This window comes from Xylocopa sonorina, chromosome 1 (genome assembly GCF_050948175.1).
Source record: "Xylocopa sonorina isolate GNS202 chromosome 1, iyXylSono1_principal, whole genome shotgun sequence".
In the NCBI taxonomy this organism is placed as follows: Eukaryota; Metazoa; Arthropoda; class Insecta; order Hymenoptera; family Apidae; genus Xylocopa; species Xylocopa sonorina.
This window is the reverse complement of record NC_135193.1, coordinates 7,098,114-7,111,376: the sequence shown is the minus strand read 5'-3', so window position 1 is coordinate 7,111,376 and position 13,263 is coordinate 7,098,114. Positions and strand designations below refer to the sequence as shown.

Sequence of the window (13,263 nt, the reverse complement as noted above, 5' to 3'; positions counted from 1 at the left end):
AATTAATATCGATATATGATTTATGCGAAGTGACAGAAGAAGAAGCTCGTGGCAGTTCTTATCATGCACGATATCACGTTGTTCGTGTTCAAAATCATCTGAGATGTGAAGATGGTTGCGAAGTCAGTAAGTCGTGTGCGCCAAATCCATTGATTAATAAGGCCGAGATAAAATGTATCGCCTTATTGTTTGCCACGCGATCTTCCGTGTAGAAAAGACAGACCACGAATAAAACTGTAGAACAACAAGTGATGGGAAGATGGTGAGGGAGCACTTTTGCAATTGGTATGGGTTCTCAAACGCTGGAAATTTTGAGACAAGGCGTCTGGGCGAGCCTGACAGGAGGCTGGTTTTACGATCCCCATCTCGACGTTTTTTCAAATACCTTTCATCTGTACATTTGGCTTTTCCTACTCTGCTTACCATTTATCATATATCTTGTAAGTTTGTTGTTTATACCTACGTTAATTTTACTCGTAAGTCATTCACTTTAGATAGCCAACATTCACATGAACTGTATATGTTTACATTAACTGTAGACACATCATTGTAATTTACATAACATGTATTTCGAGTTTTGTTATTTGACCTTTATGAATTTTACCTTGCGAATGCGCATAAATGTTTTGTGATTTTTTCTTCTTTCCTTTCTTTTCTTTTTTTTTCGTTTTTTTTTTTTTTTTTTTTTTTTGCCTTACGGAGACAATTTGTCGTTGTCGTTTTCTAAACCATTGAATTTCTCCAACTATTATTTATTTTGTAGTATTTCCCACCAACTTTATACGTTTTGGTGGCGTACTGTTCTTCGATTGGAGCACTTTTTGGTACAATAAAGTGTGTTAACCATGCACTCCATTGCATGTACGATACGACCGAGTGTTTAGAGGAATCAGGTCAAACTATTAGCCAACAAAGATCTGAAAGTGAAAAAAGACGCACAGTGCTTAATAAATGCAGGGAGCAATCGCAAGATCAGGGAGATCATGGAATAGAACTACAAGTTTTAAGTGGTATATTAGACTATATTTTTTTATTTTTTAAATGCACATACACGCACGCAACCGTATCAAAATTGCAAATACATTTTCTATAGGTAAAACAGATACACCACCTGTAGAATGCTCATCGCGTAACTCTTTTATTGAATCGAATGCGCAAAACGCAGATGCGGATAGTATAACATCCGAGTATAATCGTGATAAACCTAGTTCAACCATAGATTTGAAAGTAGAAATTCACAGAAAAAATAGCTCGGAAAGTTCAGAAGAAGCGCAACAGCTGACTAAACCAATGATATCTGGGATAGACGTAGCTGAAGTGGAAGTAGCTTCCATGCAATGCCATGAACCACGTTTTCGAAATATAATAAATGGTATAAATCCTGTAATTTTTTATGATACATCGCCTATTGTACAATCGTCTTAATGCATACTATTATTTGTTTTGTGAAATTTTAAATGTGTGTAGAAAGAAAGTTGAAAAGACAAAAGTGTGTCGTTATTACCAAAGAAGATCGACAGAATTCCAGAAAGTTATGCAGACACACATCTGAAGATTCACAAAATCGCCATTCTAAACAGGGTAATCTTGGTAAAACGGGCTCTGAAAGTCAAATAAAGCAAACAAGTTCATTAGAATTGGAACATCACGGAGATGATTATCCTTATTGGAAATCAAATCAAAGTGTTCGCCGTCTCAATTCCAATTCAATTCCAATGGAAGCACATTTAATGAACGATCATCCACAGAGTTTAGAAATTATATCGAAAAAAGAAGATACGGAAAAAAATAAAATTTCGTCGCATCCAAAATCTTTAGAGGTAAAAAATAAGAGGGCCTTTTATTAAAGAAAAGAACGCAGCTAGGTTGTAATGTATTGTATAATGATACTTCTTGTTCGTTTATAAGGTTATTACGAAAAAACCATATCAACAACTCATTCATCCACAAAGTCTTGAAACGATTGGTGCTACTAATAAAAATATAAACACTACAGATGACAATAACTTACCTCTTCATCCGCAAAGTCTCGAAACAATTAATACTAAAAAGGTATAACTATGATGTAACATTAATATGCAGCATTATGCACGAAATTGTATTAAAGAAGTTATATGTGTTTTAAAGGTATTACCTCAAAATACATTAAAAAAAAACCAATTGCAACTATTACCATATCTTAGTTATGGATCAGAAATAGTGCATCCTATAGCCGAACAAAGTGATGAACAATTTGCTAATGAAAGTTCTGGGGGATTTAGCCTTCGAGATTCTTATAGTCCGTTACTTACACGCAAGACTTCTGAAACTAATGCTACCTCTAATCGGGACAGAAGTCTTAGTACTGGCCGATTTGATGATAGGTTTTCAAGGTAACCTGAAAATAATGAAAATAAATATCACAATTATGTGCCACGATATGTGAAATTGTAAGACTAAATTTTTATATTCAGGTTTAATGAAGACGGAGGAGTAGATAATGATTCCGCAAATTCTCGCGACGCATTAATTGAAGAACCAAAGTCTGATATTAAAAGAAGATACAGTAATGCAAGCCAAAGCAGTCGCGAATTCTCAGATTTAGAGAACTTGTTTAAAGACATGCAAGATAAATCGAAAAATATAGATGATTCGTTAAATGTAGGTAGTGTCGTGGGAATAGATCAATTATTCGAAAATGGTGAGTGCAAGACAGAATCACGAACAAATAAAGGTAAGTTGTAACATCGATGTCTTCCATATCGAATGATTTTTTGACTGGAAAAAGAATTTTGGGGGAATGAAAATTAAATTGTTGTTTTACAGCATTACATAATAAAGAATCGGACTCTGGTTCGTCTAGTACAATGCCTTTCGACTATCCGACGTATTCATCGAATATGGAAAATGAGGTGAAAAGAATGTTACTTCCGCAAGTAGAAACAGATAACAAACGACACCAAGGTGCAATACCCAAACAAAGCCGTCCAAAACCTGCAGTAGAAGCTATAGATGATAATATTACTACTACTGAACAAACCCGGCCGAAATTGAAACGAACATTAGAATTCAAAGGTGAGAAAGATAGAAGAAGAGGTGAAAGATTTGATAGATTTGAGCAAACTAGTGGTTCAAACAACGAGTTAAGTACAATTAGTCTATCTTCCTTCCTAGCTACGTTATTGACTTCTGGCCGAGAATTACCTGGTCAGTCCAGTACTGTGTCCGATTTAAGATTAAGTCGCAATTCAGAAAATCGAAATTCACGAAAAAGACGCGGCCCGTTGAAATGTTCGATCAGACAACAGCGTCTATCACGGGACAGAAATCGAGACGATACACTTGTATCGCTTACCGCTTTATTTGGATTACTATCAAACGAAGAATATCACGTGGTTGCTAACCATAACGATACTGTAGAAGCTGTACCTTATTTTCGTGATGAAAATGGACGTTGGTTAGCTTACACCTTAGATGAGAAAGGATCTGGTGTTGCTGCAGCCGCGCAAGTTCCTCCTAATAATAATGATAAATTATTGAATACGTTATTACGTCAACAACTTAATCAAAATTTACATTACGATGCCAATTGGGAGTTGATAGACTCCTTGAGTAACAGTTACAGTAGTTTATCTTTGAATTCGCCAGATTTAAGTGTTATAATAGATACACCACCAGTTTTATCCAGTCCGGAAAGCAATCAGACTAAGGCACAAAATTCATTATCATCGAATCCAGTGGAAAGTTCGGAACGTGAACAATTTCATCAAAATAATGGAAATTCTATTCAGTGTGAACTTGAAACCATGGAACGTGACCAGTTTCATCAAGATATAGTGTCGCGTATAGAGTCAATGAGAGAAAGAAATCGGAGATTGCGAAATTTGTTGGGTTATTTTAATTTGAACATTTACCCAGCAGATTTGAATCGACGTGATAGGCCTGCCTTAACGTTACAGACGTGTGCAGTAGGTGACATAAACACAAGTTTATCGTGGAACCGATTTATCGGCGGCTTGGGCGGATCCGAATCTAAACCTAAACAATCAAGACAAGACAAGCAATATTATTACAAATGGAAAATCGGCAAATTACCACATATCAAAGTGCGATTCGATCGTTTATTTTTATTAGCCTTATTGGATCGAAATTTGACAGTATTCGAAACAATAATCTCAACGTTTTTAGCGGTTACTGTTGCAGGATTGGGTCTCATGTTGCTCCAACAAGGATTTTATCGCGATATATTCGCCTTCATGTTTTGTTTCGTAACTGCCGGATGTCAGTATTCGTTATTAAAGTCGGTTCAGCCTGATGCTGCTTCGCCAACACATGGATTCAATCGTATTATAGTATTTTCACGGCCTGTATATTACATATTATGCTCAGGGTTCATATTGATATTTAATGAATCTTTGAGGAACTTTAAAGCGTCCGAATTTCGGGTATACGGTTTGCGAATTGCCGACTACGATGTTATATTACAAATTCGTAACGTCTTGTTAATTTTTCTTCTCTGCTTCCCCATTGTATTTTCATTAGGTTTACTCCCGCAAATTAACACATTTCTAATGTATTTCTGTGAACATGTAGACATCCATTTGTTCGGTGGAAATGCGACTACGAGTCTAATCTCTTCGATATATTGTCTTTGTCGCAGTATCGTTACTGTTGTTATATTGTATGGATTCGCTTATGGAGCACTTACAGAGCCTAAATCTTCGCAACACATATTGTTCTCAATTTTTGCGGGTTTATTAGTTGCTATATCGTATCATTTAAGTAGATCATCCTCGGATCCTACTGTTATATGGGACATTGTCAAAACGAATTTATGGCCGCCGGACGCCTACACGGAGGAGAAAGAAGCTAAGATTATTGAAAACATACCTCGTAGAGAAAATATACCGACAACGTATAAAGAAGCGAAGATTAGAACGTCTGGCAGAAAGAAGCACGTAAAGATTAAAGTTGGTGAACAAATGTCGGACACGGAATTGGTTGATCCATTACCTGAGAAATTAAGAGCAACGGTGAATGCAAGATTAAAGAATGATTTAATAGTATGTGCGGTGATAGGCACGTTATCTTTTGGAATCCATTGTTCAACTGTGTTTACAGCCTTGCAACCAGAACTGAATCCAGTTTTATGGGGTATCGCAAGTTGCCTCGGATTTCTATTACACTACATTGTACCGCAACTCCGAAAACAATTACCGTGGTTGTGCTTGTCAAGACCCGTGTTACGTAGCCATGAACACGCACAATTTGAAGTTTGCGAGCCCGTGAAGATTATGTGGTTCGAGAAAGCGTACGTTTGCCTTTGCTTCGTGGAGAGGAACGTTCTTTATCCAGTGGTGTTTTTGGGAGCGCTCACGGAATGCTCGTCGAAAATTGTGTCGAAATTCGGAGAAAGCGTAGGAGCATTGATCATAGTTGTATGCGGATTAAAATCGTTAAGATCAGCATATTCTGACCCATCAACACGTTACCTGGTACTGATCTTTGCCGTTCTGTTTTTCAAACTGGACGTTCGAAATCTTAGTGAAACATTTTTGGTAGATTATTTCGTCACTGGGATAGCATTTGCAAAAATTTACGAGTTATTGTTAAAAATACGATTCGTAGTCACATATATCGCGCCTTGGCAAATCACTTGGGGTAGTGCGTTTCATGCGTTCGCTCAGCCGTTCTCCGTTCCGCATTCTGCAATGTTATTTCTGCAAGCAGGGATATCTGCGATCTTAAGTACCCCTTTAAATCCCTTGTTAGGCAGCGCGATATTCATATCGTCATACGTACGCCCGGTAAAATTCTGGGAACGGGACTACAAAACAAGGAGAGTGGATCATTCGAATACACGAATGTCCTCGCATTTGGATCGAAATCTCGGCGCGGATGATAACAATTTAAATTCGATCTTTTACGAACAATTAACCAGATCACTGCAGCACAGCCTATACGGAGATCTTGCTCTTGGTCGCTGGGGAAACGTAGAGCAAGGTGACTGCTTCCTATTAGCATCCGATTACTTAAACTGTTTGGTTCACGTTGTTCAATTAGGAAACGGATTAGTGACTTTCCAATTGAGAGGCCTTGAGTTTAGAGGAACATATTGCCAGCAAAGAGAAGTATGCACATTACTTGCGAATTGAACTGATATATTAAACTTTCGAGCATTAATTGTAAAACAATGATTTTACTATCAGATGCACAACTTCGATGTAGAACATTTCGATTTTATAGGTAGAAGCAGTCTTTGAGGGTATCGAGGACAATGGTAGTTGTTGTTGCTGCGAAATGGGACACTTCTCAAACGTATTAAGTGTTAATGCAGCTTTTAGCCAACGTTGGCTTGCTTGGGAAGTAGCAAGCGCAAAGTATGTTTTAGAAGGATACTCGATTTCGAATAATTCAGCGGTCTCTATGCTTCAAGTGTTTGAATTTCGTAAAGTACTAGTTACTTATTACGTTAAAAGTATCGTTTTCTACGCTGTTAAGTCACCAAAACTGAAATACTGGTTGGAAAATTCCGATATCTCGGATGCTTTGAAAATAACTCTTGACAAGAACTTTGTCGATCTGGATCCTGTTTTCAATCTGAGCATCCACGAAGACTATGACATCCGAGCATGCGGTATCACAAGGAGCAGTTTTTGTAATGTTTATTTGGATTGGATTCAATATTGTGTTACTAAGCATGATAAGGTAGTTTTTTCAACGTATACAAGTATTATATTAATTTATATAGTACTATTTGTTCTTAATTGTTTTAGACATTAGACAAGTCGAGAAATTCACCGTTGGTATCCTTGTGTCTTTCTTTAAGTCTCTTGGGAAGACGTGTTTTGGGAGCGCTATCTCACAATACTGTTTCCAGCGTTGAATTTTTTTTATACGGTCTACATGCTCTTTTCAAAGGTATATTATTTCAAAGTAAATAGTGAGAAAATATTTGAGAGTAACGTTTAAAAATCACATTTGAATATTTAGGAGATTTTCGCATAACATCTGTCCGAGATGAATGGGTTTTGCACGATGTTGACTTATTGCGAAGCGTCGTAGCAAAAGGTGTAAGAATGGCATTAAAACTGCACCAAGATCATTTTATGAGCCCAGAACAATATAGCGAACCATCTGCCCTTTACGAAGCTATAGATAGTCACGATAAAAATCTGGTAATTAGTCACGAAGCAGATCCACTTTGGAGGAACGCCGTTTTAAATGGTGCACCTAGTCTTTTGGCCCTCAGGTATTTTAACGGCAATATTTATAAACGCTAAAACGTTATATCGCTGTCACTAATTACTACCCTACGGTTTCTAGACATGTACTTGATGATGGTATCGATGAATATAAAGTGATAATGCTTAACAAGCGTTTTTTAAGTTTTCGAGTAATTAAAATGAATCGTGAATGCGTTCGCGGTTTGTGGGCTGGTCAACAACAAGAATTAGTTTACTTGAGAAATAGGAATCCAGAGCGAGGCTCTATACAAAACGCTAAACAAGCTCTCAGAAATATAATAAATAGTTCATGCGATCAACCGATTGGATATCCGATTTACGTTTCGCCACTAACAACTAGTTATGCAGAAACAAACGAACAATTGTGTTCCATAATTGGAGGACCTTTAAGCCTCGGTGTAATTAAAACAAATATCTTAAAATTATGGCAAAGGTACGTCTTATTATTATATCACAATTATAAATGATAATTTGTTGACGAAAATTATATATCTCTCGCAATATTTATTATTATTATTAAAAGTATAATTTATAGAATCAGAAGAAGATGTGGTCAGGGGTGTTCATCTGGGGGAACTGGGTCTCAAGATGATGGTGGTTTTGGAAATAACGGAGTATATGCAATGACTACATATAACATTCATTTAGGTATTTCTCACTCAGTATACAGTACAACGAGTCAGATAAAATTTTGGTTTTCTCCATTTTGACCTAACCGAAGTCGCATTAGAATATAAAAATAAAGCTTTTAATTTAGGTTACGGTCAATCGGGTCATAACACATCTGGCTCGCAATCTATAGATTCTGGATATCAAATCGGTGGATCGACTGGACGTGGTTCTTTGGGTAGAGCCAATACCGGATCATTGGGTGGAAACAGAGGATCGTTGGCTTCAGTTGGAAAGCCTACAAGCTCGACGCTTGCTAGTTTAGCTGGTCTTCTTAGTAATAGCGACATTAAAACTGAAACCAAAAGTGAAACAAGTTTTACGAGTAAACTTGAAAAGGATGAAGTTTTACAACGAGTGCGCGTAAGTAAAAAATAAAAGTTCATTCAAACAATTAAATCGAAACACATTGAAATTCTTGTAATTGTCTTGGAAATTATTAAAAAATTTGTGTGTTCGCATTTATTATTAGATCATAGATCCTAATCAAGTGTACGATGCTATTAACTTGGGTCGCCGCATAGACGTAATTTGGCCAGACGAAAGAATGAGGCAACAGGGTGGTAGATCTGGATGGCAGCATTGGGTACCTGAAAGAGGTATGGAAGGATGTGTTGTTCATTGTTGGTCTCCCAATCATCGTGATCCTAATCGGCGATCTCACGTAGATAAAGTTATCCTACTCGTTAAGATTGATGATAAATACGTTCCAATAGCGGAACAAGGTGTAAGAGATTTGGGGGCGGAAGTATGATAAAGTATTTTTTGAATTTTCTCTAGTATACATATTAAGACGATTTTCATACAGTCATTTTTCAAATCACGCATCGCGAATACATGAGATCAATGCATTAAAGAAAAAAAAAAAAGAAGAAAATTAAAAATTCATTCCCAATAATATGATAAATACAAAAGTTTTTGATGGAAGATTATTCTTGAAATTGTACATAATGAAAGTCGACGAATTTTAACACTAGTTTCTTAAATTCTAATACAGTATATATATATATATATAACGTGTACAATATGTAATACGCATGTGTGTATATATGTATACATACAGCTACAAAATACTCTTCACTATGCAATTTTTCTAAGATTTTCTCATTCGCTCAATATTTGTTTTCCAATGATCCGTTTTCCGTATTGTTCTTTCATTGTAAAGATTTTTCGATAGATGCAATTTAACTTAAGAAACATTTTCGAGAAATATGAATTTTAAAAGCTTACACAAAAAGTAGGTAATATGTTATCAGTTATGCAATTAAAGAATTACTACTTCTTACACAATTACTGAGAAGACTAATGCCAATCGCCAAGTTATTCAATGCAAAATAAATTGTACGATGTTGTATTAAACTACATACCGTATAACAATTAGATGATTTACTAGCGATGGGAACTAGATGTTACTTGTTGTTAACTGGCTACATCATTATTTTTATGTCTCTGTAGAGCAGTACAAAGGGATTCTTTCAATCTTCGCTAATTTGCAATGTTTATACTCTGTTGTATAGTTTTATTGTTAATAACTTTATAAATTAAAATCATACAAAACATAACTTACAACATAGTTATTCCAATTGTCGGTAATGGATTGCGGAGTTGAAAGTACATATAAATAAACGCAACAACATACATGTTGTGTGTGTATGGTATTGTTACAACTGTTAACAATGTTAATATATATTTGCACTTTGAAATTTTAATAGTACGATTTATGACGAATCTCTAGGAATAGATTAGGGTATAAAGATAGAAGTCGCTATATAAATTATATATTATTTATTAAAAAATACGAAAAATCGTTTCTCTGTTATTACTATAGAATACGCTCAATAACAACAAGTAACATCGGTAGACTTTGTATATATCATTCATGTTTTTCTACATTTTGTTACATTTTTTTTAAACTACTTGATATAGATAAGTTGTAAATATACGTAACATTTCTGCAAGATTAAAGCGTCCAAATGTATTTACTGAATATGTAATTTTGTGGGGCCATGAAATCGCCTCTGCAGAACATATCGATGCACTAATAGTGTCAAATATAACTCCACAACCCTTTATTTGTATATCTTTATTGTATAAAAATCAGGATAATCACATGGTGGTGTATTTATATTTTACATATACATCTCATTAATAATGATCATTAAGAATATATTCAAATAAATGAATATAAAATAAGAAAAGAAAACAATATTACATTGAAAATTGTTTCTCTTATGAATGCACCACGATGCTTATCTAAAAAGAAATAAATTTATTATAATTTCTTTTATTTAAACAGATTTATTGAACGGTTTCACCTGATTTTGTACATATTTGCATAAGTTAATTCCCAGTTTAATATTATCTAATTGCAGATATAAACAAAATTTAAAAACATGTATACCGGTTACTAAACTAATAAGAAAAATAAGGGTTACTTGCAAAAACGTAAATATGCTCTTTTGCTTGAAATTAAATAATAAAAGAAAAAAAAGAGTAAAATACATTCAACATAACCGAGTAAAGATTTTGCAAGCAACCAAGAAATCACAGCATTGCCTTATCATGGTGTCTCTTAAAAGCACCTGACTGATAAAAAAATTTTAGCTAGTCTTTTAATTGTTGGTACATTTATGTATCGCTTGCTGCCAAGGGACAAAAAACTCTTTTACCAGGGAATACATGGATTGAATGTCTTTTATTAAGTCTTTGGCCTACTCACTGTAAACAACAACATCAGTAATTTCATACATAGATTGTACAGATTTGTCTCAAGATCAAGAATAAATATGGAATTAGAAGTCAGATTAACTAACGATTTGTTTATAATCCCTGCATCAGTTATGCTTCGTCATCTTACAGTTGTTATCCAACAATAAAGTATTGTTAACTTTGTTGCATAACGTGCGTCGAATAAATTTTATTGAAATCAGTCAAATTAATATCATTAACAGTATTCCAATTATAAGGGATATTTAGTTAACAGATAGCAATTATGCAAAGAAAGTCAGTTCCTTGAAATATACTTCAGTTCTAACGCTAGGATTAGTTCAATAAGTACAGCTAATGACACGAATTAGTGGACTAAAGAAAGCCGTTAATATTAATATAATACAATTGTAATATGTAATATACAATCAGTTTGAAAAAATTTTATAATCATGTTATAACACTATTGATACATACTAAGAGTTTGTAAAATATAATTAACAAAAAAAGTTATTATTATAAAAATTATAAATAACAAATAAAAATGTTATCTTTTTTGAAATTACAACTGTTTTCTACCCTCACATGTTTACAAATTTTAATGTAACTATTTCATAAATTATAGTCAAAGCCTCAAAAGCTATAAATTTTTATTTAAAAATTGTATAATTTTCTACTTAATTTTATGATTTGTATTTAAGACATGTAATTGCTACTTATTTGTTGTACAATATTATTCTTCATTAAAATATAATTACATAGCAGAATACAAACCATAAAAGCACCCATATAATTGTTTAAAATTATTTCAATAATTTTATGTTAGATACAAAATATACATTAAACTGTCTTTTTATCATTTTCAGAATTGAACGTTGTATTGGTAAGTTTTTGTATCAAATTCTCTATGATATTTAAATCAGTCAAGCCTACTATTTTATCAACAACTAGTCCACTCGATATTGCTATAATAGCTGGAACAGCTTTTACCTCGAATATATGTACTAATTCCGGATTCGATTCTAAATCGACAATCGCTAAATCTAGTTTATCCATTGGTCCTATAAGTTCTATTAGCTTAGGTGTAAGTATTTTACAAGGGTCACACCATTCAGCATGAAAATTCACAATAACAGGTACTGAACTATTCATTACCTTACTAACAAATTCGCTATTGCTGTTTATTTCAAATTGTTTATTCTTCTGATGCGACATAGAAACATGTCTCACCAGAAACGAGGAGAGTTTTGTTGTACTACGCAACATTTTTATTGCTTTGTTTAATTGTGTAGTATCAAATTAGATAAGAATACTAATAGCAAATAAAATTAATGCAGTCTTTGTCAACTACTTTACATACTCTGTTAGAAATTTCTTTTTCTATTAATGCATTCTGAAAGATCATAAAAAATTAAGAACAATCAGTGCTTTAACTTATAATTTAATTCATCTAATTTAGCATTACTATAACAATTATAAGAAGAAAGATTGCTTACCATAAATATTTAAAAAACCCAAGTAGTTATTCGAACTGGTTGGACGGATTCTGTCATGGCAAATTTAACGTATCCCGCTATGCCAATTAAAGATGATATTATTAGTAGTACGAGTAGCAGAATACGCCAGATGAATAAATGATCATAAATCTGTAAGAAAATATTATTTCAGCATAAAAAATAATATCGTACAACTATTTGATAAATGCTAGTATAATCATATACATAAACCATTCAATAAAATTATTACTTGTATACCTTTTGGTCGCTAGTATTATGTTTCTCTGAGGCTCTTGGCAATGCAACTAAAACAACTGTGCATACACTAACAATAAATATAGCAATAGCGCCGATCTTCTTTTCAATTCTTAAAGAAATAACAAATATCAATAAAGCCAACGCCCAAAGAATCAAAATAAGGAATAATCCTATACCAAGTCCAAATATCAAGTTAGTCATGCCACTAAAAGTAAGAAATATATAAAGTTATTTCTACACATTTGTGTTATCAAACGTTTGTTAATCACTTATTCATTTAATTAAATAGGGAATACGCCTAAGATAATGATAAAAATCTGATAATATATTTATTTCTATTTATAATTATTTTTAGATATTTTAAGAGCTGTGCGATATACATAACACGGACTAACAACAACATCGTTCTCAAGCATAAAAATTTTGGTTGTACATTAATTGCAGTTCGCAAACTCTTTAAGTTTTCAAACAATGTTAGAAAGTGTTATACGAATAATTAGTATACAGTAAAAAAAGTGTGAAAATTATTGCATACTGTAAAAGGTTGTAAAACACTCACAATAAATTAATAATAAACGGTTATGCTGTCGTCTGTATTGAACTGTACTTTTCAATTGCGAAGTGTTGCAAACAAATTTATAATACTTGTCGACTATATTTTAGTAATAGTTATGTATGTTCATCTTTTGTAATGTTCTTTTGAAAGGAACTTACTGTTTTTTAAACATTTCTCAGAAAAAGAAAAGTTGTAGATAATGGTGAGTACGTACATAGTTTCGTTTCTTAAATATTTTCTGTATTCACAACGTTCAAAAATTAACGTTTATTATTTATTAAATAGTTAACACTTACATGGACTACTCTCTCTCTCTCTCTCTCTCTCTCTCTCTCTCTCTTTCTCTCTCTCT

General features: G+C 33.5%; 3 protein-coding genes across 10 annotated transcripts; 1 reads left to right on the top strand and 2 right to left on the bottom strand.

The window, feature by feature from the left end:
- The first annotated feature begins 102 nt into the window (after positions 1-102).
- Positions 103-9,344, top strand: Pcx (pecanex). 5 transcript variants are annotated; one of them, XM_076901885.1, is made up of 16 exons: positions 103-440; positions 764-1,010; positions 1,094-1,372; positions 1,468-1,820; positions 1,909-2,052; positions 2,128-2,372; positions 2,454-2,713; positions 2,806-3,054; positions 3,154-6,110; positions 6,226-6,687; positions 6,756-6,900; positions 6,973-7,231; positions 7,306-7,659; positions 7,750-7,874; positions 7,984-8,258; positions 8,368-9,344. In XM_076901885.1, the coding sequence occupies exons 1-16, from the start codon at positions 288-290 to the stop codon at positions 8,647-8,649; spliced, it is 6,789 nt and encodes a 2,262-aa protein (XP_076758000.1). In that variant the 5' UTR covers positions 103-287; the 3' UTR covers positions 8,650-9,344. The 5 variants fall into 5 exon arrangements, with proteins under 5 accessions (XP_076758000.1, XP_076757990.1, XP_076757974.1 ...); XM_076901875.1 differs by having other exon boundaries at positions 2,806-6,110; positions 7,762-7,874; positions 8,029-8,258; XM_076901859.1 differs by having other exon boundaries at positions 2,806-6,110; positions 7,762-7,874.
- On the bottom strand, positions 8,053-13,229 carry LOC143427658 (uncharacterized). 4 transcript variants are annotated; one of them, XM_076901989.1, is made up of 4 exons: positions 12,915-13,193; positions 12,356-12,560; positions 12,098-12,247; positions 8,053-8,190 (listed from the first exon to the last, which is right to left on the bottom strand). In XM_076901989.1, the coding sequence occupies exons 2-3, from the start codon at positions 12,554-12,556 to the stop codon at positions 12,107-12,109; spliced, it is 342 nt and encodes a 113-aa protein (XP_076758104.1). In that variant the 5' UTR covers positions 12,557-12,560; positions 12,915-13,193; the 3' UTR covers positions 8,053-8,190; positions 12,098-12,106. The 4 variants fall into 4 exon arrangements, with proteins under 4 accessions (XP_076758104.1, XP_076758096.1, XP_076758079.1 ...); XM_076901981.1 differs by lacking the exons at positions 8,053-8,190; positions 12,915-13,193 and adding exons at positions 11,859-11,994; positions 13,208-13,229; XM_076901964.1 differs by lacking the exon at positions 8,053-8,190 and adding an exon at positions 11,859-11,994 and having other exon boundaries at positions 12,915-13,185.
- LOC143427651 (thioredoxin, mitochondrial) lies at positions 10,572-11,994 on the bottom strand. Its single transcript, XM_076901952.1, has one exon. It carries the CDS (start codon positions 11,865-11,867, stop codon positions 11,442-11,444), a length of 426 nt encoding a protein of 141 aa, XP_076758067.1. The 5' UTR covers positions 11,868-11,994; the 3' UTR covers positions 10,572-11,441.
- Positions 13,230-13,263: the final 34 nt, after the last annotated feature.

Bases quoted from the DNA above. Each gene is read 5' to 3' on its own strand.
- LOC143427651 (XM_076901952.1), bottom strand. From the start codon at position 11,867: ATGTTGCGTAGTACAACAAAACTCTCCTCGTTTCTGGTGAGACATGTT.
- Pcx (XM_076901851.1), top strand. From the start codon at position 288: ATGGGTTCTCAAACGCTGGAAATTTTGAGACAAGGCGTCTGGGCGAGC. The intron at 1,821-1,908 runs GTAAAAAATAAG...TTCGTTTATAAG, and splicing joins CGCATCCAAAATCTTTAGAG to GTTATTACGAAAAAACCATA. The intron at 2,053-2,127 runs GTATAACTATGA...TGTGTTTTAAAG, and splicing joins AAACAATTAATACTAAAAAG to GTATTACCTCAAAATACATT.
- LOC143427658 (XM_076901981.1), bottom strand. From the start codon at position 12,556: ATGACTAACTTGATATTTGGACTTGGTATAGGATTATTCCTTATTTTG. The intron at 12,248-12,355 runs GTATACAAGTAA...ATTTTCTTACAG, and splicing joins ATAATACTAGCGACCAAAAG to ATTTATGATCATTTATTCAT.